General features: G+C 35.0%; 6 protein-coding genes across 7 annotated transcripts; 2 read left to right on the top strand and 4 right to left on the bottom strand.

Moving 5' to 3' along the window:
• Positions 1-103: 103 nt before the first annotated feature.
• LOC108826870 (polygalacturonase inhibitor 2) lies at positions 104-1,372 on the bottom strand. The gene is made up of 2 exons (XM_018600215.2): positions 763-1,372; positions 104-674 (listed from the first exon to the last, which is right to left on the bottom strand). Exons 1-2 carry the CDS (start codon positions 1,280-1,282, stop codon positions 196-198), a joined length of 999 nt encoding a protein of 332 aa, XP_018455717.1. The 5' UTR covers positions 1,283-1,372; the 3' UTR covers positions 104-195.
• A 4,956-nt stretch (positions 1,373-6,328) lies between these two features.
• LOC108828647 (glucose-6-phosphate isomerase, cytosolic) lies at positions 6,329-11,332 on the top strand. Its single transcript, XM_018602394.2, has 23 exons — positions 6,329-6,536; positions 6,720-6,774; positions 6,878-6,954; positions 7,087-7,168; positions 7,246-7,293; positions 7,509-7,664; positions 7,734-7,830; positions 7,920-7,962; positions 8,326-8,393; positions 8,488-8,572; positions 8,691-8,739; positions 8,970-9,042; positions 9,122-9,182; positions 9,458-9,524; positions 9,691-9,747; positions 9,842-9,895; positions 9,993-10,121; positions 10,199-10,262; positions 10,355-10,428; positions 10,523-10,576; positions 10,666-10,734; positions 10,822-11,019; positions 11,109-11,332. Exons 2-23 carry the CDS (start codon positions 6,721-6,723, stop codon positions 11,130-11,132), a joined length of 1,683 nt encoding a protein of 560 aa, XP_018457896.1. The 5' UTR covers positions 6,329-6,536; position 6,720; the 3' UTR covers positions 11,133-11,332.
• A 368-nt stretch (positions 11,333-11,700) lies between these two features.
• On the bottom strand, positions 11,701-13,038 carry LOC108827660 (uncharacterized). The gene is made up of 6 exons (XM_018601106.2): positions 12,827-13,038; positions 12,603-12,710; positions 12,393-12,523; positions 12,220-12,320; positions 12,022-12,081; positions 11,701-11,925 (listed from the first exon to the last, which is right to left on the bottom strand). Exons 1-6 carry the CDS (start codon positions 13,014-13,016, stop codon positions 11,841-11,843), a joined length of 675 nt encoding a protein of 224 aa, XP_018456608.1. The 5' UTR covers positions 13,017-13,038; the 3' UTR covers positions 11,701-11,840.
• An 89-nt stretch (positions 13,039-13,127) lies between these two features.
• Positions 13,128-14,859, top strand: LOC108827662 (uncharacterized). Of its 2 annotated transcripts, none has more exons than XM_018601108.2 (9): positions 13,128-13,258; positions 13,366-13,437; positions 13,529-13,603; positions 13,699-13,770; positions 13,932-14,001; positions 14,081-14,172; positions 14,263-14,304; positions 14,398-14,478; positions 14,638-14,859. In XM_018601108.2, the coding sequence occupies exons 1-9, from the start codon at positions 13,226-13,228 to the stop codon at positions 14,737-14,739; spliced, it is 639 nt and encodes a 212-aa protein (XP_018456610.1). In that variant the 5' UTR covers positions 13,128-13,225; the 3' UTR covers positions 14,740-14,859. The 2 variants fall into 2 exon arrangements, with proteins under 2 accessions (XP_018456610.1, XP_056850573.1); XM_056994593.1 differs by having other exon boundaries at positions 13,156-13,258; positions 13,363-13,437.
• Positions 14,833-15,973, bottom strand: LOC108827658 (zinc-finger homeodomain protein 13). Its single transcript, XM_018601103.2, has one exon. It carries the CDS (start codon positions 15,874-15,876, stop codon positions 15,010-15,012), a length of 867 nt encoding a protein of 288 aa, XP_018456605.1. The 5' UTR covers positions 15,877-15,973; the 3' UTR covers positions 14,833-15,009.
• Positions 15,974-16,465: 492 nt separating this feature from the next.
• On the bottom strand, positions 16,466-17,227 carry LOC108826350 (uncharacterized). The gene is made up of 2 exons (XM_018599739.2): positions 16,941-17,227; positions 16,466-16,849 (listed from the first exon to the last, which is right to left on the bottom strand). Exons 1-2 carry the CDS (start codon positions 17,032-17,034, stop codon positions 16,617-16,619), a joined length of 327 nt encoding a protein of 108 aa, XP_018455241.1. The 5' UTR covers positions 17,035-17,227; the 3' UTR covers positions 16,466-16,616.
• Positions 17,228-19,479: the final 2,252 nt, after the last annotated feature.

Genomic DNA, 19,479 nt, shown 5'->3' with positions numbered 1-19,479 from the left:
TTTACAATATTTGGGTTTCCGGTAATGAGGTGAAAACAATTTTTTTTTTTACCAAAAAAAAAACTCAGCGTTGCTAGACGATACATTTTAAAAACGTTCTAAATCTTATCAAATGAAATATGATTCATTCTTTTATTAATTGTTCCGAATGGATAATACAGCTATCCTTATACATGATTTATGATGATGGTAAGTTTAGATAAAGATCGGTTGCTTGATCTTCACGTTGCAACTCGGAAGAGGTGCACCACACAAGCACTTGTTGTGTAAATAGGCATAAGCATCAAAACTCTGAAGGTCACCTCCCTGGGGAATGCGTCCACACAATCTGTTATAGCTAACGTTGAAAGTCTGAAGATCAAGTTGGGTCCATTGATCCGGGATACTCCCTGTGAGGCTGTTGTGATTCAAGTCCAAGAAACGAACTGTCTTAGCGACCTTAACCTTGGAGATATCGAACTGGAACATGTTTCTAGATAAGTCGATGTGCCATGTCTTCTTTTTGGCTCCAAACAACATCGACGCATCACCTTCAAGCTTGTTCCGGGAAAGATCAATCGTGTTAAAGTCGAGGTTGCCTAGTGATTTTGGTATAGAACCGGACAGCTGGTTGTGTGATAGGTAAATCCCATATACATCTCCTTTAAACGATCCAAATGACTCTGGTATCGTACCTAATTTTGGATATTTTGAAATATGAGGTTTTTGGAATCACAGTTTGTTAGTAGATGACTAACAGAGACAAAGAGAGTGAGTGATTACCTGTAAGCTTGTTCCTGCTGAGTTCTAGTGCAGTCAGATTAGGTAACAAAGAGAGTGAACCGGGTATGGAACCGGAGAGTTTATTGAAGGAAAGGTTTATGTACTCTAGATTCTTGAGTTGACTCAGAAATTCAGGAACCGGGCCGGTCAGGTTGTTCCAGCTGAGCCAGAGAAATTTGAGATACTTGAGCTTGGCAATGGTGGGTGGGATTTCACCGGTGAGGTTAGGGAGTTTGCGGAGTGTGAGGTATTGTAGATACGGTAAGTCGCCGACTTCAGGAGGGATCTGACCGGAGACGTCGATGTTGGATATGGCTAGAGAGATGACTCGGTTTGCGTTGTCGCAATCAACAGAGTACCAGGTGCAGCAGTCGTCCTCGAGGACCCAGGAGATGTTCATGGCTTTCAGGATCTTGAGGAGGGTGTTTTTGTCATCTTTGTGACAGAGGTCTTTGGATAAAGATGTCGTTAGTAGAAGAGTGAACAAGACCAAGAGCAGTGTCGTTGTTTTACCACACATAGTGTGTTGTTGTGTTTGTGTTTGAGCTTAAATTGAAACTTGTGGTGATAAAAATAGGCTAACGAGAGTAATGCAGTGAGTGGGAAACGTGGTAGCCTGGTAGGGTATAGTTTTAGTTATTACTTGTACTGAATAGACACGTGCTAAACAAGCTCCAGTGGGTGATTTTAAAAGAGTTCCATTTTAAAATAAAGTATTTTGATTGCTTTATTAGTAGATTTTTTCTAAAACATGCTTGTGTTGTTACCAAGTTAAAAAAAAAAAAAACAAGTGCTCGTAGCTTGGTGGTAAAGGAGGTACAGCTGTACTGCTCGCCACCCGGATTCGAGCCTTGGCTACAACGGATTTAACATCCATTCCGTTGGGGCGCTGGACCCCTTTCGGGGATAGTTGGGAATGTGGCTACCCAGATACCAGAGTTATCAAAAAAAAAAAAAAAAACAAACAAAATTGCTTACCGACGGTGCGTGTGAAGTGACCTCATGGATCGATTTCCTGTCTGGTTCAATTGACTGGACTCTTAAACCGGAAGAGACATTTGAGCCGAGAAAGTGACCGGGCCTTCAAAAGAAAAAGCCCAAAACGAGAATAATGCTGGAGAGTTCGCAATTTGAAAATAAGGCCCAAAAGTCAAAGGTCCAATCCAACCCTGGAGTTAGTTATTACCGTTATAAGTGAAAACAGAGGATATCAACATTTCATGTGTCAGGGTTACTCGTGTCGTGTTAATATGTTCTGAATCTAGTCTGACCCGGTAGCATTAGTATCCTCGTTGGTTTTAGACACATGATTCTCTTATATATATTGTGTTCTTGTAAGTTGTAATTTGTAAATATAATTGTACACTGAAATCGTATTCAATAATAAACTTTCTTTGCCCATGAACCATGTTTTTTTTTTTTTTTTTTTTTTTTGATATCTCTGGTGTCTGGGCAGCCACTTTCCCAAATATCCCCGAAGGAGTCCAGCGCCCCAGCAGTAAGGATGTTAAATCGCTGTGGCCGGGTTTCGAAGCTAGGTGGCGGGCACCTCAGCCGAGGTTCCATTACCACCAGGCTACGAAGCCCGGTTACCATGAACCATGTTTTCTGCGTTCGCTATAATAATCGGATTTGTTTAACCCAACAGAAACATTTTCCCGTTAATGTTTTTACTCTGTTCATGTGGTGACCCATTCAGCGTTGCTAGAGGATCGATCAAATACTTTTTGAAACTGTTTTAGCGAATGAAATATGATTCATATTTTATCAATCATTCAAATGGAATATGCAGATTCTTATACATGATTTATTCTGATGGTAAATTACACATACAAAGTCTGGTTTCTACTTACTAACCTGTTCCTTTTTACCCACTCATTACTTCCTTGGACCCGCTTCTCCAGCTCTATCATGTCTTTTTAGACCATCAATCAAATTCATCCTAGTAAAAAAAAAATGTATGCGAGAATCGTAGTTACAGGTACGTTATAAAGAAAAGATGCCCATGCAGATATATTCTCCCATATCTTGAGTAGAACAAAATAAAATATATACTCTAATCAACCTATAAAATTTATATTCAATGGTCTTAAGTCTTAACTCTGTATCCCAAACCCAATCAACCTTTAATTTTGACAAACAAATATTGATTTTGATTGGGCACTGAGTAATAGATAGAAAGCAAGATTGTATCGAAAAGAAGACTCGGTCAGTTTCGAGAGAGAGAGAGTTTTAAAAGTTTTTACTAGATTATGACCCGTCCTTAAAAACACGGATTTATTTTTTGTTTTATATTTTTGTAGAAATTTATTTTTTATATTTGTACTTTTAATCATATTTGTGTTTCTTTGAATTATATTTCTTAAAATAGTTGGACCACACCTATATCAATAGATCATTTCTGTTTTAATAGTATTAGTTCATTATCACTCGGTCAATTCATCATCATTAATTGTTATATATATGTTTTCGTAGTTTTTATCTAAGGAAAAAATAATATTGTTTTGTAAACAACTTATCAATTTGATAATTAGTTTAATAAAAAATATAATATATATTTATATAAATCAACTTATTTTTCTAAAGATTCTAAGAATTATCATAATGATGACATGGGACCACGAAAAATGTTACAATGTTACATGAACATGATGAATATATATGGGATACAAATTAAATTCAATAATGCAAAGTAATGTATGGCATGTGGATAGGAAGTAGACATTATTAATTACATAGTTATGGTTAAACATTCCTTCAAGTAACAAACATGTCAATATGGTCATAATGATTTCCATAATTTCAAGTATAATAATTTTAAACTAACCGCTTTATGGTAGCTCTAAGGCCATGTTTATTGCAAAGTTTTTAAGGTGGAGTTCTTATAGTAATATATAAGAATCGTCTCTTAATTTTTAATTAAGAAAAACTAAAAACTGTCTCTTATCGTAATATATAAGAACCCCACCCTAAGAATCCTGCTATTTAAGAGACGGTTTTTAGGGGGATGTATTCAACTGAGAGTTTCATGTGATTTGTATTAAAATGATAAATCCACTGTTATTCAAACATGAATTTTAAAAACTCATTTAAAATCCACTGTTATTGAACTTGACATTTCGTAAATTACTCTGAAATCCACTGTTATTGAAAATATTTTAAGTTGTGGGATTTTAAAGTTTTGAGGTGATTTTAGGGTGTTTGGGTGGAGTTTCTTAGTTAAAATAAATAAAACTCAAATCCCATTGTTTTAGGTGATATTCTAGAGTACTTTAACAAAAATCACCTAAATCTCTGCAACTTATTAAAATCATCTAAAACTCCATTAAAAATCAAATCACATCAAATGCTAAATTGAATACATCCCCCTTAGTTTTTCTTAGTTAAAGTTAAAAGACGATTTTTATATTATGCTAAGAATCCCACCTTAAAAACCATCTGATAAATATGCTCTAATTAATTAAGGAAAGTAGCTAGTTATTTTCCCTGTTATTTTTCTGTTTAATAATAATTTCTATTAATATAGATTTTAATTTTAAAGACACTGATACTATTGTAAATACAGTGAAACCTCTATAAATTAATAATGTTGGGACTACATTAAAACTATAATTTTTTTTATCAATTTATAGAGAGAGGGGACTTCAGAATTTTTTTTTGAGTTTTAATAGTATACTAGATTTTGACCCGCGCTTAAAAAGCGCGAAATTATTTTTGTTGACATATTTATTACCCTATTTATTTGCTAACTAATATGTTTGTACGCATTTGGTTTTCGGTTTGGTTCTGATTTGTATTTTTTTTTGTTTTCAGATTCATTCCAGTTTGATTTCCATTTCTTGATTCAAGAAATATAAGAATCGTTCGGTTATTTATGAATTTGGATTTGATTTTGGTTTGGTTAACTTAGTTTTCGGTTTGGTTTGAATAACAATGTTAAGAACCCGTTAAAATTTTGAGTTCAATTCGACTATGGTCCGGTTCTTGTTTTTTAGATAATTTAGAGTAATTGGGGTAAAAATGATCGAATTTTTGGAAAAATAACGGATAATTCAGATAAATATAGATATTTTAGCTAAAGAGTAATCGAGTGATTCTATTCTAGCAGAAAACTAAAATAATTTTAAATATTTTGGATAAAAAATAGTATGAAAATTCATCTTTTGGGTAGAAATATAAGAATTGTTCGGTTATTTATGAATTTGTATTTGATTTTGGTTTGGTTAATTTGGTTTCCGGTTTGGTTTGGAAAACCATTAAAATTTCGAGTTCAATTCGACTATGGCCCAATTCTTTTTTTTTTGGATAACTTAGAGTAATTAGGGTAAAATGATGTTTTTTGAAATTTCAGAAAAAAATAATGGATAAGTCGGATAAATTTAGATACTTTGGATAAAAAATATTCGGGTGATTCTATTTTAGCATAAAATTAAAAATAATTTCAAATATTTTGGATAGTAATAGTAGGGAAATCCCTTTTTGTGTTTTTCAGTTTATAGATAGTATTTTAGATATTTTATCATTTTAAAATTAAATATATAAATATTTTAAAAATATAAAAACTGTATTTTGAATATTTGGATATTCATTTGGTTTTTAGTTTGGTTTTGATTTGGTTGTAGTTTTTCTGTCCCAAGATATAGGACTTGTTTAGATATTATAAATATTAATCCGGTGTTGATTTTATTTTATTTTTATTTGGAAAATACTATTACGAAGAACATAATAATAAACTAAATTTATTTTAAATGTTTGGTAAATATTATATCATATAATAGATACTTTAGCTAAAAAAATATTCAGGTGATTCTATTCTAGCAGAAATTAAAAATAATTTCAAAAATTTTGAACAATAATAGTAGGAAATCCCTTTTTTTCTGTGTAGTTCAGTTTATAGATAGTAGTTTTAGAGTATTCTATCATTTTAAAATTAAATTTTATCATTTTAAAAATATATAAACTTTATTTGTTTATTTGGATATCCATTTGGTTTTTATTTTGGTTTTAATTTAGTTTTAGTTTTTATGTCCCCAAGATAGAATCGTTTAGATATTTATAAATATTAATCCGGTGTTGATTTTTTTTTTTCTAATTTTGAAAATACTATTACTAAGAACATAATAATAAATTAAATTTATTTTAAATGTTTGGTAAATATTATATCAAATAAGTATACTATTATAGTAATATTATTATACTTATAGAAATTTGTACTCAATTATTCATTTAATTAGGATTACATATTGAGAATCATTGATATATTCTGAGGTGGACAGTAAATACAAAAAAAAATTAACATATTATAACTTACCATATATTTTCGATTGTAAATAAGGTGGGGTCTGCAATTTATTTTTATATATCAGTTATTTATTTGGTTGTTATAACTAATTTCTATATTTTATTAATTAAAATTAAATGATAATGGTACTCTTGTAAATAGTTTAAAAATCAAGGGGATGTTTTAATTGTATTGATATAAATATAAATATGAAAATAAAATTAAAATGTCTTAATAAATGGTTTGCGTGAAGAACCTGAGTGTTTCCATTTCGCAAAAGTAAAGTAATGAAAAAAAACGCCCATCCTTTAAAAATGGTTCCGTCCATCGTGCTGAGCAAGAACCTTCTTCGACACGTGGTATAATCTTAGGTCTCCCTCCCCTGGCCCTCACCTGCCCTATCGCTTTTTCTCTTCTCTCGCCCTCTGTAGGGAGTCTCCTTCTCACAATTCCCCGAACCCTCTTCTCCTCATCTCACTCCGAAGATACTCAGGTTCCTTTTATTTTTCTTACCTCTCTCTATTCAATATTTCAATGGAATCGTAACGATTCTCGAGCTAAAAAAAAGTTATAATCTGTATTGACTTATCTTCGTTTCCAATCAAAACCGATTGAAACTGATTTGTAATTTGACATGTAACTGAACTTTTTTTTTTTTTTTGTTGGTGATTACTAGTATGGCTTCATCAACAGCTCTGGTTTGTGAGACCCAGGCTTGGAAGGATTTGAAGGTAAAGTCTTCAACTTTACTTTTTTATTATTTTTTCTTCAGTAAATAGTTAGTGTCCGTAAGGTTTGAAAAGTTTGAGTTTTTTTTTCTTTTTTTGGTTGCAGGGTCATGTTGAAGATGTTAACAAGACTCATTTGCGTGATTTGATGAGTGATGCACACAGATGCGAGTCCATGATGTTGTATGTCTTCTTTTTTTTTCTAATTCAATATTTTAAGATAATGAGAATGTGGATGCTTTGGTTTTGAGTCTTGGCATTTTTTTGAAAGAAAAACTTGTTTACCGTTGCTTTCTTGGTATACCTTTTAATCAGGGAATTTGAGGGGCTGCTGTTGGATTATTCTCGACAGCGTGCAACTGTGGAGACAATGGACAAGCTTCTGAACTTGGCTAAGGTGAGAGTATGGGAGGTGTTTTTTATTGGTAGATTTATTTTATCTCGAGATTTCTAATCATTTGTTTTTATATGCAGGCTGCACAGTTGTCAGAAAAGATCAGCCGCATGTTCAACGGGGAGCATGTAAGTATCCTATCCTCTGAACTTAAAGCTCTGTTAATCTCACTTTGTTTTGATCTTATCGATATAAACTTAGACAATTTTATATGCTAGCTAGACTCTGTCAGAGAGTGTATATGAAACAATGATTGCAGTGACATAGATCTTTTCTCGTTTCTCATCTCTCTTGTATCGTTCTCTAGTGTTTGTGTAACTTTTTTTTGTAATGGCTTTCTCAGATTAACAGTACGGAGAACAGGTCAGTGCTTCATGTTGCACTCCGTGCTCCAAAGGATGCAGTTATCAAGGCCGATGGGAAGAATGTAGTCCCAGAGGTGTGGAGCGTTTTAGACAAGATCAAGGATTTTTCTGAGAAGATTCGCTCTGGTTCATGGGTAAGTTTCGTACATGTCAATTTTGAAACCTTAACTACATTGTGCTAAGTTCTCTGCACTTATTCGTAGGTTGGAGCCACTGGGAAACCGCTGAAAGATGTCATTGCAATTGGTATTGGTGGAAGCTTCTTAGGTCCACTTTTTGTGCACACGGCTCTTCAAACAGGTGACTTGCATGTCGTCTTAGTCCCTGGGCTCTTGGCTTGTCGTCTTTCTAGCCTGTTTTGATTCTCTTGTATGCATGTTCTTTATCAGATCCTGAAGCTGCAGAGTGTGCCAAAGGACGTCAACTGCGTTTGTAAGCACTATGTACCTCTGTGTTTCTTTCTGTAAAGCTTTGGTAGTTTGTCTTAATTGTTATGCTTCTTGTAATCAATTAAGTGACAAAAGTTAACACTTAAAACCTGGATTAAATTGATATGCTTGTTACCTCGTTTCAAGTTTCTCCTTAAGGTCCACACAAATTCATAATTGTCATAGACACCAAGTATTCCTTGTTCATCTAAATTTTGGTTAACATAGTTATTATAGTTAGAGAAAGCTGTGTTGAACTTGTTACCTTCTAGCTCAGTCATTTCAGATTCCATAATTTGTTATATTTGCTTGTATTGTGGGGAATCTATATTTATGCATCGATTTAATTTGTACTTTTTTTTTGCAGCCTTGCAAATATTGATCCTGTTGATGTTGCTAGAAATATCAATGGACTAAATCCAGAAACTACTCTAGGTTCATGCTCAAACCTATCAATACATCCACCTTGGTAGTTTTTATTTTACGGAGTCTTTACTCTAACTAATACTGATGCTTCTTGTAACTCCAGTTGTGGTGGTCTCAAAAACATTTACAACTGCTGAAACAATGCTGAACGCTAGGACATTGAGGGAATGGATTACAACTGCTCTTGGGTTAGTTTTTCTCTTTCCATGATTGTATTCATTTGATTGTTGCGTGAGCTATAGCCTATCGCCTTGTTTGTGGTATGATGAATGAACAGCAGTCATTTAACATGTGGTAACTTAACAGGGCTCCGGCTGTTGCAAAACACATGGTTGCTGTCAGCACTAATCTTGCGGTATGAATTTGTGATTAGATTTGTTTGTTTGTGACTATTTCTTCATTGTTCGTTTTAGTACAATAAACCGAATGTATAATCTTCTTACAAACTGAATAGTCTCCCGGGTCTGATGTACAACGGTAGTCTCCATGTTCTTAGGGGTTATGATTTATTTTCTACTACCTTCTTACATGTATTCAGACAGTACAGAAGAAAATGTCTAAAATCCTCGATGTTTTGTTTAACAGTTAGTGGAGAAATTCGGTATTGACCCGAACAATGCATTTGCATTTTGGGACTGGGTTGGTGGAAGATACAGTGGTAAGTGCTCGTCTGATTGGTTGTTTTAACTTTTCATCCATATCCACTTGCTTAGTTTATAACTGAAGTTCTTTTGCAGTTTGCAGTGCTGTTGGAGTCTTACCTTTGTCTCTACAGTATGGCTTCTCTGTGGTTGAGAAGTACGGTACCTTCTACTCTATTAGCCATCTCCTACAATGTCTTCGGCATATTCTTTGTATTTAGAAAATCATGTAACTTAAGTTTAGAACTGCCAACTATAAGACGACATAAGTAAAACTGATAAACATTCTATTTTATTTTCCTCTGAATGATTTAATCTTTTATATTGTATTCCCTATTTATTTTGGAAAGTCATGTTCTATGTCTCTAAATCCAGAAGAAACCTTCTTAGTAGATCCGATTAATATTCAGCCTTTTTCCAATTGTATTGCAGGTTTTTAAAGGGAGCTTCAAGCATTGATCAGCATTTCCAGTCCACACCGTTTGAGAAGAATATACCTGTGAGTGCCTTATATTGATAATCTCAAAGAGTTGCTCGTCTTTGTAGAATTCGAATTTGTTGTCCTTTTTTTGCTGTGTCCATCAACTCTTAGTTAGAGATTCATGAAGTTATTAGTGTTTAAGGCAGATTAAGAGGTTGACTTGGTGACTTTTGGACGGTTTCAGGTGCTTTTAGGGTTATTGAGTGTATGGAATGTATCATTTCTTGGATATCCTGCCAGGGTAAGAACTGACTCCTGTGTAACAGCAAGTGAAATTTTCTTCTCATGTTAAGAGGTTCAATCTTCATCAACATCTTTTTTTTTTGTTTTCTCAGGCCATCTTACCTTACTCCCAAGCCCTTGAGAAGTTTGCTCCGCATATTCAACAGGCATGTGAATTTGGTTCCCTTTGATAATCTTTGCTGCTCCATACTTTGCTTTGAGATAATAATATAAAGATCGTTTACATTGTTTGATATTTTTTAGGTTAGTATGGAGAGTAATGGAAAGGGAGTCTCAATTGATGGTCTATCTCTCCCGTTCGAGACTGGTGAGATTGATTTTGGTGAGCCTGGAACAAATGGCCAACACAGCTTTTACCAACTCATTCACCAGGTTACATATAGTTTTTTTTTTAACCTCATTACCAGCTATTTGAAGATTGCACTAAATCTTTCTTAATGATGTTTCAGGGACGCGTAATCCCTTGTGATTTCATTGGCACTGTGAAGAGTCAGCAACCTGTGTACTTGGAGGGTAGGCATCTCCTGTTGCTCCAAACTCTGACTTGAGCTCTTTTATGCATTCTTTTTTGAAACATAAGATTAATTCCTGAATTGGATTCACAGGAGAGGTTGTCAGTAACCATGACGAGCTCATGTCCAACTTTTTTGCTCAGCCTGATGCTCTTGCATATGGAAAAGTAAGACATTACATTTGGTTACGGGGTAGAAAGTAACTGTTGCATGACCAAGGCTCCGTTCTGTAACACTAACTTTATTTGTGCCTTTTTACAGACACCTGAACAGCTGCAGAAAGAGAATGTTTCAGAAAATCTCATTCCTCACAAGGTAAAACACAATGTCTTAGACCTCAAGTTAAAAAGAGCTACGAGTTTCTAAGTATATGAAAGTTGTGGTCTCTCTCTCTCTTTCCACAGACATTCTCCGGCAACCGACCTTCTCTTAGCCTTCTACTTCCGGAACTGAGTGCTTACAATGTTGGCCAGGTCTGCCCCTCTCTTTAAGGTTTTGAGATGAGAGAGGATTTATAAAAGCCTGACATTTGTTTGTTTTATTGTTAATATTTTGTTCAGTTGCTGGCAATCTATGAACACAGAGTGGCGGTTCAAGGGTTTGTGTGGGGTATCAATTCGTTTGACCAGTGGGGAGTTGAGCTAGGAAAAGTTCTGGCTACTCAGGTGAGGAAACAGCTTCATTCGTCACGTACTCAAGGAGCTGCTCCCGAGGGATTCAATTACAGTACCACAACGCTTTTGAAACGATATCTCGAGGTATAATAGCGCATTCTCAATTGTTGTTCATTATTGGTTCTTCAAACACCATATGATTAATGATAATATATTTCAAATACCTTTATCAGACGAGTTCCGAGCAGAAGATGTGAAGTTGCATCAGACGAACAAGTCCTTTCTCCTTCCAATCAAACGTGCAACGTTCCAGCGTTTTTGCAGTCTTGTTCTTTCTTTTTTTTTCCCTACTGTCCTAATCAATAAATATACTTTGATTACCTAAAGACGGGGTATTATAATCCAAACTCCATAAAATCAGAATTCGGAGCATAATAAAAGAGAGCCTTTTGTTATATTTTAGTATATGCAAATAATATCGTTCAAGTATCTGAAAAAACATAATCACAAAAGGTTGGGCATGAGAATCCAAACATCGGTAGATCGGAAGCCTTTAAAATATGTTTTAACGTTGCTTAGTGAATGCACAATAATATCACACTAGCTTGTACGAAACTGAGACATTGAAATCACACTGAGGTGTATGATCTTTGATATGAACAATTGCGAGATGCTTTTGCGTATGATTGACAAATTGTTGTTAATTTGAATGTATATAACCCCCCCCCCCCCCCCCCCCCCCCCACCAATTAATATAAGCAGAATCACTGTAACTTAAAACCTGTAAACTCATAAAGTTTATAAAAAATTTCATGCTCAGGCATCAAGAAGAAGATGATTTATATTATACTGTAATATATAAACGAGATGTCGTCTCTCACTTCTGTAACAAAACGTTGGTATCCCTAAACAACCATAAAAATTTCACGCAGCTTTCAAGAAGAGAAGAACAGACACACTTCATCTCAGATCTCAAGACAGTCCTTGACACTCTTCTCAAACTTGTCAAGAAAAGAGATCGACTCCATAACTGCATCCGCAATCTTTTTTCTGAAAACAAATTTAAGCACTGAACAGTCTAAAGTGACATGAAAGAGCGAATTAACATGTTAAAGAAAATGGGGTTACTGAGGAAACAACACTAACCTATCAGAAGGAAGATTCATATCAATCCCATTCGTTAGCACGATGAGAGAACCAAATGACCTGTGACATTAAAAAAGAGCGGAATCAACAGACTATGCAACGAGCAAAGAACCAAAATCATTTAATAACACAAGACAATAAGACATTCAGAAAAAAAAAAAAAATCTTACTAACTAATATAAAATTGCAATTATTTACCTAACAAGATCATTTAGTATATTCTCTGCTTCAAGAATGACAGGATCCTTATCATCTAGTAATGAAGCAGCATTCTTCAGAACAAGCTTGAATGTGCAAACCTGAGAAAAATTCAATCATCATTTTGAGATCTAAGAGAATGAGTGAAAGAGAAAAAGACAAAATAGAAACACCTCCACTCCGGTTTTAGACTGAAAATCGACAAGAGAGCTTCTCTCTTTAGGAACACAATCTCTTGCAGAAGACCTCAACAGGTTCTGGAGGCTCTCCAAATCTTTGTCCGTATAATCAGCTTCTCTAGTTGCTTTAAATGTTTACAAAAAAAATAAACTATAAGGAAGCAGATATTGAAAGTGGAGAAGAAGAGAGTAGTGGTTTGTTACAGAGAGAAAGATAAACAGAGCGGAGGCTTTCGCGAGAAGCATCAATGGGAGCTAGCAGGAACCTCGACGACTTCTTCTTCTGATCTTTCAACCACTCCTTTGGTCCTGCTGCGGTGAAAGTGAAACCCACCCAACCAATGGAGATTACGGTTTCTTTTTTTTTTTAAATCAAAGAAATGATTACAAAAAAAAAAAATTAAGCAAAATTGTGTGTGTGTGTTTACAGATTCCGAAGGCGAGAGCTGGATCGGTTGGAGAGAGAGAGAAGAGGAGGAGAGAAGCGGAGGATATAGAGAGTGCGTCGCGACGTGAGAGAGTGTGTGGATGGTCGGAAGTTCGAGCGGAGATTGGTGTTTGACAGGTTTGAGTGAGTGAAGAGAAGAAAGGTCGGAGGATAAGAGCGGAGGAAGCCATTGGCTAAAAACAATCTTTAACCCGCCCCCAACCCACCTGATATTTAAACGAATGGTTTGGTTTATTTTGGTTTAAACCGGTTTCTTTTATCATTTACTCGATATTACTATTTTTTTTTCTTTCAAAATATCTGGAACGGAATCGAGTCGTCGTCCTCACTTCAAATATCTCTCGTTTTGACCTACAACTACCTACATAGCGGAAGAAGAATGGAATCGAGTCCTCCTCCTCCTCACTTCAAGGTCTTTCGATTGAACTCTCTCTGATTTCGAATTTTGTTAAAAAAAAAACTAAAATCGCGAATATGGAGTTTGCTGATTATTTTAAAAAAATTGTTTAATTAAAGCAGGTGGTTTTGGGATCTTCATCGATTGCTCGACGAAGTATATTAACAGACATGGGATACCAATTCACTCTAATGGTGGGTGCTACTCTTAAACAAGCTTCACTTTTGTTTTTTTTTCTTTATTTTGTTTGATTCTAACTTCTAAGTAACTGTTTTTGATGTTAAGAGTGCTGATATTGACGAGAAAAGCATCCGTAAGCAGAATCCTGAAGAGTTGGTTTTAGCTTTAGCTGAGGCAAAGGTAACTAACTACTTCATCTCTGCTTTCTTCTAAATTACTAGATTTAAATTGGTTTAGATGCTTTAATAAACATGCGGGATCGATGATTTTACCAGGCTGAAGCAATCATGCAGCGGATCCCTGATGACGACGACATAAAGGAGACCTTACTTGTTACTTGTGACCAAGTAATGTTGAATTTCCTTAAGTTTTATTGGACAACCATTTCTGAAATTACTTTTTAGTTAGTTAGTTACTTATAGCTTTGTTGATTATTAGGTTGTTTTATAAATGGTATTTTGGTGGGATTCTTGGATTAGTTTAGTTGAATTTTAATGGGTTTATGAAGGTTGTCGTCTATGAAAATGCCGTTAGAGAGAAACCCTCGAGTGTGGAAGAAGCAAGGGAATACATAAGAGGTAAAGTAAAGCAAGCAAGCTCCTTCCTTTTACTCTTTTTAAATTACTTTTCTCAAGGCTTCAGCACACACACACACAGGCTATTCCAAGGGACACACAGCAACAGTCAGTTCTGTGGTTGTAACAAATACCAAAACAGGATTCAGAAAAGGAGGCGTCGACAGAGTGGAGGTGTGTTTTTCTTTTTTTTTCTTTATAACTTACATCTACATGAGCTGGGTCATTTTACAGTTGCTGCTGATTATTTTCATTTCTTAACAGATCTATTTTAACGAAATATCGGAGGAGATTATCTCGAAACTGGTAACATGTCTGTTTCTTTTTTGCCCTTTCTTGTTAGCAGAACAATATTGCGTTTGTAGTAAAGTTTTTAAGGCTGTCTCGATTGATGAGCAGATTGAGGAAGGCACGGTTCTTAAGGTGGCTGGTGCACTCCTAATCGAACATCCTCTAATATCGCCATGCGTCAAAGAAATGGTTGGATTCCTTTGCCTTCTCTGTTATTTAGTCATAACTTAACGTTTAAGATAAACGAACAAACTCTGCAACAAGTCAATCTCATGGTTTATGTTTCTTTTGTCATTTTGGACCATGAATACTGACCTGAATAAAGGGTGCCCGTTGTTGATGTATCAGGTTGGGACAATAGATAGCGTCATGGGTCTGCCTAAAAAATTGACTGAGAAACTCTTAAAGGAAGCAATGGCAAGCACACAGGAGAAAATGTCTGGTGTCTAAAAATGTTGGTTTATTATTTAATGATCGATCTGCTTTTGAATTTATGGATAAGTTGTTTTGACTTGTTTCTAACAAGTAACCAAAACCTTTGGATTGTGATTGGTAGTTTGTTTTCTTATTTATTTACCAAACCAGGAAAGAAAAAAAAAACAATGCTATACTATATGCAACCACCATGGTCACATTTTCATCTGGTATATGAAAATGATCGAAGGGATTATGAAAGCTGTTATTATTTTCGTAGATTACACTTAAACTTCGTTGTGATCATCATAAGTCTCTTTCTTCCTTTTGATTGTTCATCCAGGTCATAAAATTATTCAGATTAACTCCAATCTCATTGCAAAACCCTTCAGTCTCCTCTCTATCCTCAGGGCCCACTTTCCACGTCAGCTTCTCAGCGTAACTCCTCATTCTCTCCGTCTGATCCGCCGTGAACTTCGTCTTGAACCTCTTCACTCCCTCCTCACCCGCTAAACGGCGGACGTTAGCTTCGCTGTGATTGTTCATCCAGACTCTCAGCTTCCTCCGAGTCACTCCGATCCCATCGCAAAACTCTTTCACTCTCTCTCTACTCTCGTTGCTCACCTTCCACCCCAGCTTCTCCGCGTAGCTCCTCATCTCCTCCGTCTGCTCCGCCGTGAATCTCGTCTTCGCCCTCTTCCCTCTCCCCGCTTCCTCCTCCGACGATCGATCCGTCGCAATCCTCTTCGTCTTCTCTTCGGCCGCCTCTCCGTAAGGAGAGCAGAAGATCTGGCGAAACCGCGACGGCGAAATCTTGAGCGCTTCGAGGATCGTAGATTCCTCGCGGAGGTGGAAGCTGCGGTGGCAGCCGCATGCGGCGCAATCCGGGGAATCTTCTCCGGGATCGGCGCTGACGAACTCTCCGCAGCCGTCGTAGGCGGTGGTGCCGGTGCTGGCTGCCTGATTCTTCCTGCATTCGCCGTAGCGCGGCTTGGGATTGGGACAGAGGCGGGAGATCGATTCGAGGATCGAGGGTGGCGCGTGAGGAGGGGGAGTTGGTTTTGTTGGGCGCGTGGGAGGGTAGTGGACGTGATCCCCGGTTTCGCGGCAAATGGGTGTAGGTTTAGTTCGACGTCTGCGTTTTTCTTCTTGCTTCGATTTCGTCTCGTCCATTGAAGAATAAGAAGAAGAGAGGAAAATGAGTACACAGTTGCTAAGTGACTCTGAGCTTCTAATGCTATTTCACTCATTTTAACAACGTGTAAGAAGGATATTGCCATGTGGACTCTCCTTCGTGGAGCTTTTACCAATTTAAGACAGTGTTTGTAATAACTCATAAACATTTCATGAAAATTTTAATAATTTAATAAATTTTTTTCTTAATAACTCATAAACATTTCATAAAAATAAAACAGTGTTGAAACATTAAACTAAATAGTAAAAAGTTTAGATATCAAATAAAATTAAAGAAGTTTAGTCATAATATTTTTATATAGAAGCTGTGCTAATCCAATCTTGAACAAATGCAACGAAAGATGTCATGAAAAACTCATCACCTTTAGTTTACCGTTCATCACCCGCCTAAGTATATTTCATCACAATGAGATCACCTGACAGACCAAAAAGTCATCCATGACATTTGGTAAAATTCATGTACCTGTTTTTTCCTTTCTTTGTTCACCAACTCGTTATTGTTTTGTTAGTACTAATTATACAATAATCATTTTCCATATCTTTCTACCAAGAACGTAGAAACAGAAAGTTCTTCCAAATGAATGCCAATTTAACATATGTACAAGGACTGCTCTCACGAGCATTAGCTTTCGTATATCCAAAAACAAACCGAGTGTTTATGAACAAGTTAAATATAGTCTCGCGGAGATAGACAATGAAAAGAAAATATTCAGAGAAATTTATCGCGAACTCATGGGATGTTTATGTTTAGTGACTGATCCTTCTTGTTGTTTTATCCTCTTTGAAGTTTGATTCTTGGAAGGTAAAACAGGGTTATCTTCAGGGGTAGGCGCCATTGACGGCTCCATCATCAACTCTTCTTCTTCTAAGCGTTCAACAATCTCTCTTGTCAGAAACATTTCTACTGAATGTCCCATCATTCGCCTTGGACCGGAGTCCTTTTTGTTATGTTCTGAAAATTCAGTATAAAGCTTCGAATTCGATATTTCATATACAATACTTTCTCTAGATTAATAGATGGAGTTTGATGTTAAGAATATTACCTTTGAGAGCCTGAGACCAGCTAACTAGCATTGGGGTGATGATAGTGAGAAGAGCCCAGAAGAAGAAGATCATTACATAGGCTCTTCCTTTCATTTCTCAACACAATTCTGACTCTTTTTCTCTAACCAAAGATGGATATTTGTTTCATCCTTAATAACAAAGCAGAAAATACAAAAACAGGTTGAGATGAAGACAACTTCTTACAATATAAACATTGAGCTGGCCATGTTTGCATAACATTCTCAACACTTTCTTCTTTCTTTTATTGTATTTTATTTGTAGGTTTTAATATTCTCGCATGAAGTCAATCATTCAATAAGTTGTTAGATTAACATATACATGGTGGTTAGGAAAGGATGGTTGTTGTTTGGGAATTATTTTCTCCCGGTGTAATAAGTTATTTTTGCTTTCGTCACTCGTCCAAGTAATTATTTTCAAATCCATATTTGGTACCTTGGATTCTAACTATGATAAGACAAACGAGATCACTCAACTTGATGATATTTGCTTTTTGCATTCGGATGCAACATCTGTAAATGAATTAGATGCTGCTCGTTTGGTTAAAATAATACATGCGTTTTGCTATGTTGGGTTTGAATGCAACAAAAAGAAAGCAAAGGCTTTTGATGCAATTTATGAACTAAAACATCTGTCTTATTAAAACAAAAACATTATGTTGGACCTAACATTTATTTTGTAAGTTTTTAAATTAAATACACTTTTATACTTTATAGTTAAACATACATTAAGTCACTAATGTTCCTTTCTTATACTATCCATATTTCCAAACAATATACTTATTTCTTTATACTACTATCAATGTTTCCAAACAATATATTTTTTATACTACTATCAATGTTTCCAAATAATACAATAATTAATCTTATTTATTTTATATCTATCATTTTCTCTTTAAAATTTTGTAGAAACGTCATAATTTCATAAATTGCAAAATAGTGAACTTTAAAATTTCGATTATAAGATTACAAATTATGAAACTATTACAATTTAAATCCAATTAGATTACATATCGGTCATCCATCAGTTCAATCGGTTAGTCTCGGGTTTTAGTGATTTTTTAATATGAATATTTTAAAAACATAAATTGAATTGTCAGATCTCCGGTTAACCGGTATAATCACAATCGGGTTGAATTTAAAAATACTGATTTAAATGCAAAAATATTTTAAATACACACTCTTTAAAAATAACCAAAATATTTGTTAAATTATTAGTGAAATTTTTCATCGTAAAATATTCCGCGCTTCAAAAGCGCGGGTCAAAATCTAGTCTTTATTAAATTACATGCCATATATACATATATATATATATATTTAGTTATCTTACATTGAAATGATAAACGTATTTGTCCTAGAAAAATAATACTAGTAAACTTTTAGTTATGCGATGTTTTGCTCTTGAAATTCATATAAAATTTCTGGAAAGATATTTTTTGCATGTTAAAAAATGCAGAATATCTTTGCGAAAAGCCCATCCAAAACAGAATAATTTTCAATCGATTGGGCGTTGTTTTATATGTTTAATCTCATTGGCTTCATACATTCAAATACATGGTTGTTCTTTCTTAATTTATTTTTGTATGATCCACTAAGTTGTGAAATATATAAAACTGATCAATTCTCATTTGAAGGATAATTGACGGGTTGGTGGCTAAACAAATGATTGAGAAAGCGGGAAATGTCAATGGCTGTGGTTACATGATCCCCATCATCCTATACGTTTTCCGTAGTTGTCACCATGTAGAGGCCCACTTATGTTCTTTCTTTTGAACTAAACGACGTCAAACTAATGATAATATTCAGCATTATTTGAGTTCAATTTTCAACAAAACTTCTACTAGCTATCTTTGTATTTATTGTAGTAGAGTAAAATTTCCGTTTTAAAATAAATACGTGTTATCTTTTATTAGTTGAAATATTGTTAGATGTATAAATAATAATATTTTTATTTTGAAAATATATAAAATTAATTATTTATTTAATATGTGTACATAAACTTAAAACTATAGCTAAAATGAAACGGATGTACTAGTGTCTATTGTGAATTTTGGATTATTTGCAAACATATAAAGAAAGCCAATGTTAGAAATGTGAAGCTTTATTACTGTGGGTTATGAGATTTTTTTTGTCAACGAGACTATGGGTTATGAGTACGAGACTAATTGTAGGTTTAGAGAAGATGTATTTACAATTTACAATATATGTTAAATAAAGGTCTGCAATATAGTGAAATTATTCTCTGAAGTTTGGAGCCACTCCTTCCATTTTGAAGATAAGATGGCATCTTAGCAACATTCCAGCTTGCTCCCGCACATTGTTGAAGAGCATTGCCTTTGGCTACATTTGAAAACCTGTTCAGAACTAGAAAAATGATGGGACACTACACTAGAGAAACCACCACGGCTTCCTTCAAGGACCTTACCATAACAGAGTTTGTACGTTTAGCTCCTAGCCTCCTATAGTTCACTCAGGCCCTTCTTGACGGAACTCTCGTGAGACCATCTTTTAGGACAGTGGT

Source organism: Raphanus sativus, chromosome 9, assembly GCF_000801105.2.
Source record: "Raphanus sativus cultivar WK10039 chromosome 9, ASM80110v3, whole genome shotgun sequence".
NCBI lineage: Eukaryota > Viridiplantae > Streptophyta > Magnoliopsida > Brassicales > Brassicaceae > Raphanus > Raphanus sativus.
Note: the sequence above shows the minus strand (reverse complement) of the source record. Positions and strands in the feature narration are given on the sequence as shown.

What these genes read in the sequence shown, in the direction of transcription:
- LOC108826350 (XM_018599739.2), bottom strand. Translation starts at nt 17,034, where the DNA reads ATGAAAGGAAGAGCCTATGTAATGATCTTCTTCTTCTGGGCTCTTCTC. An exon ending in CTGGTCTCAGGCTCTCAAAG is followed by an intron (nt 16,850 to 16,940) that starts GTAATATTCTTA and finishes CTGAATTTTCAG; the next exon opens with AACATAACAAAAAGGACTCC.
- LOC108828647 (XM_018602394.2), top strand. Translation starts at nt 6,721, where the DNA reads ATGGCTTCATCAACAGCTCTGGTTTGTGAGACCCAGGCTTGGAAGGAT. An exon ending in CGTTTGAGAAGAATATACCT is followed by an intron (nt 9,525 to 9,690) that starts GTGAGTGCCTTA and finishes GGACGGTTTCAG; the next exon opens with GTGCTTTTAGGGTTATTGAG. An exon ending in TTGCTCCGCATATTCAACAG is followed by an intron (nt 9,896 to 9,992) that starts GCATGTGAATTT and finishes GATATTTTTTAG; the next exon opens with GTTAGTATGGAGAGTAATGG.
- LOC108827658 (XM_018601103.2), bottom strand. Translation starts at nt 15,876, where the DNA reads ATGGACGAGACGAAATCGAAGCAAGAAGAAAAACGCAGACGTCGAACT.
- LOC108827662 (XM_056994593.1), top strand. Translation starts at nt 13,226, where the DNA reads ATGGAATCGAGTCCTCCTCCTCCTCACTTCAAG. An exon ending in CTCCTCCTCCTCACTTCAAG is followed by an intron (nt 13,259 to 13,362) that starts GTCTTTCGATTG and finishes GTTTAATTAAAG; the next exon opens with CAGGTGGTTTTGGGATCTTC. An exon ending in AGGAGATTATCTCGAAACTG is followed by an intron (nt 14,305 to 14,397) that starts GTAACATGTCTG and finishes ATTGATGAGCAG; the next exon opens with ATTGAGGAAGGCACGGTTCT.
- LOC108826870 (XM_018600215.2), bottom strand. Translation starts at nt 1,282, where the DNA reads ATGTGTGGTAAAACAACGACACTGCTCTTGGTCTTGTTCACTCTTCTA. An exon ending in CAGCAGGAACAAGCTTACAG is followed by an intron (nt 675 to 762) that starts GTAATCACTCAC and finishes ATCCAAAATTAG; the next exon opens with GTACGATACCAGAGTCATTT.
- LOC108827660 (XM_018601106.2), bottom strand. Translation starts at nt 13,016, where the DNA reads ATGGCTTCCTCCGCTCTTATCCTCCGACCTTTCTTCTCTTCACTCACT. An exon ending in CTCTGTTTATCTTTCTCTCT is followed by an intron (nt 12,524 to 12,602) that starts GTAACAAACCAC and finishes AAACATTTAAAG; the next exon opens with CAACTAGAGAAGCTGATTAT. An exon ending in AGTCTAAAACCGGAGTGGAG is followed by an intron (nt 12,321 to 12,392) that starts GTGTTTCTATTT and finishes AATTTTTCTCAG; the next exon opens with GTTTGCACATTCAAGCTTGT.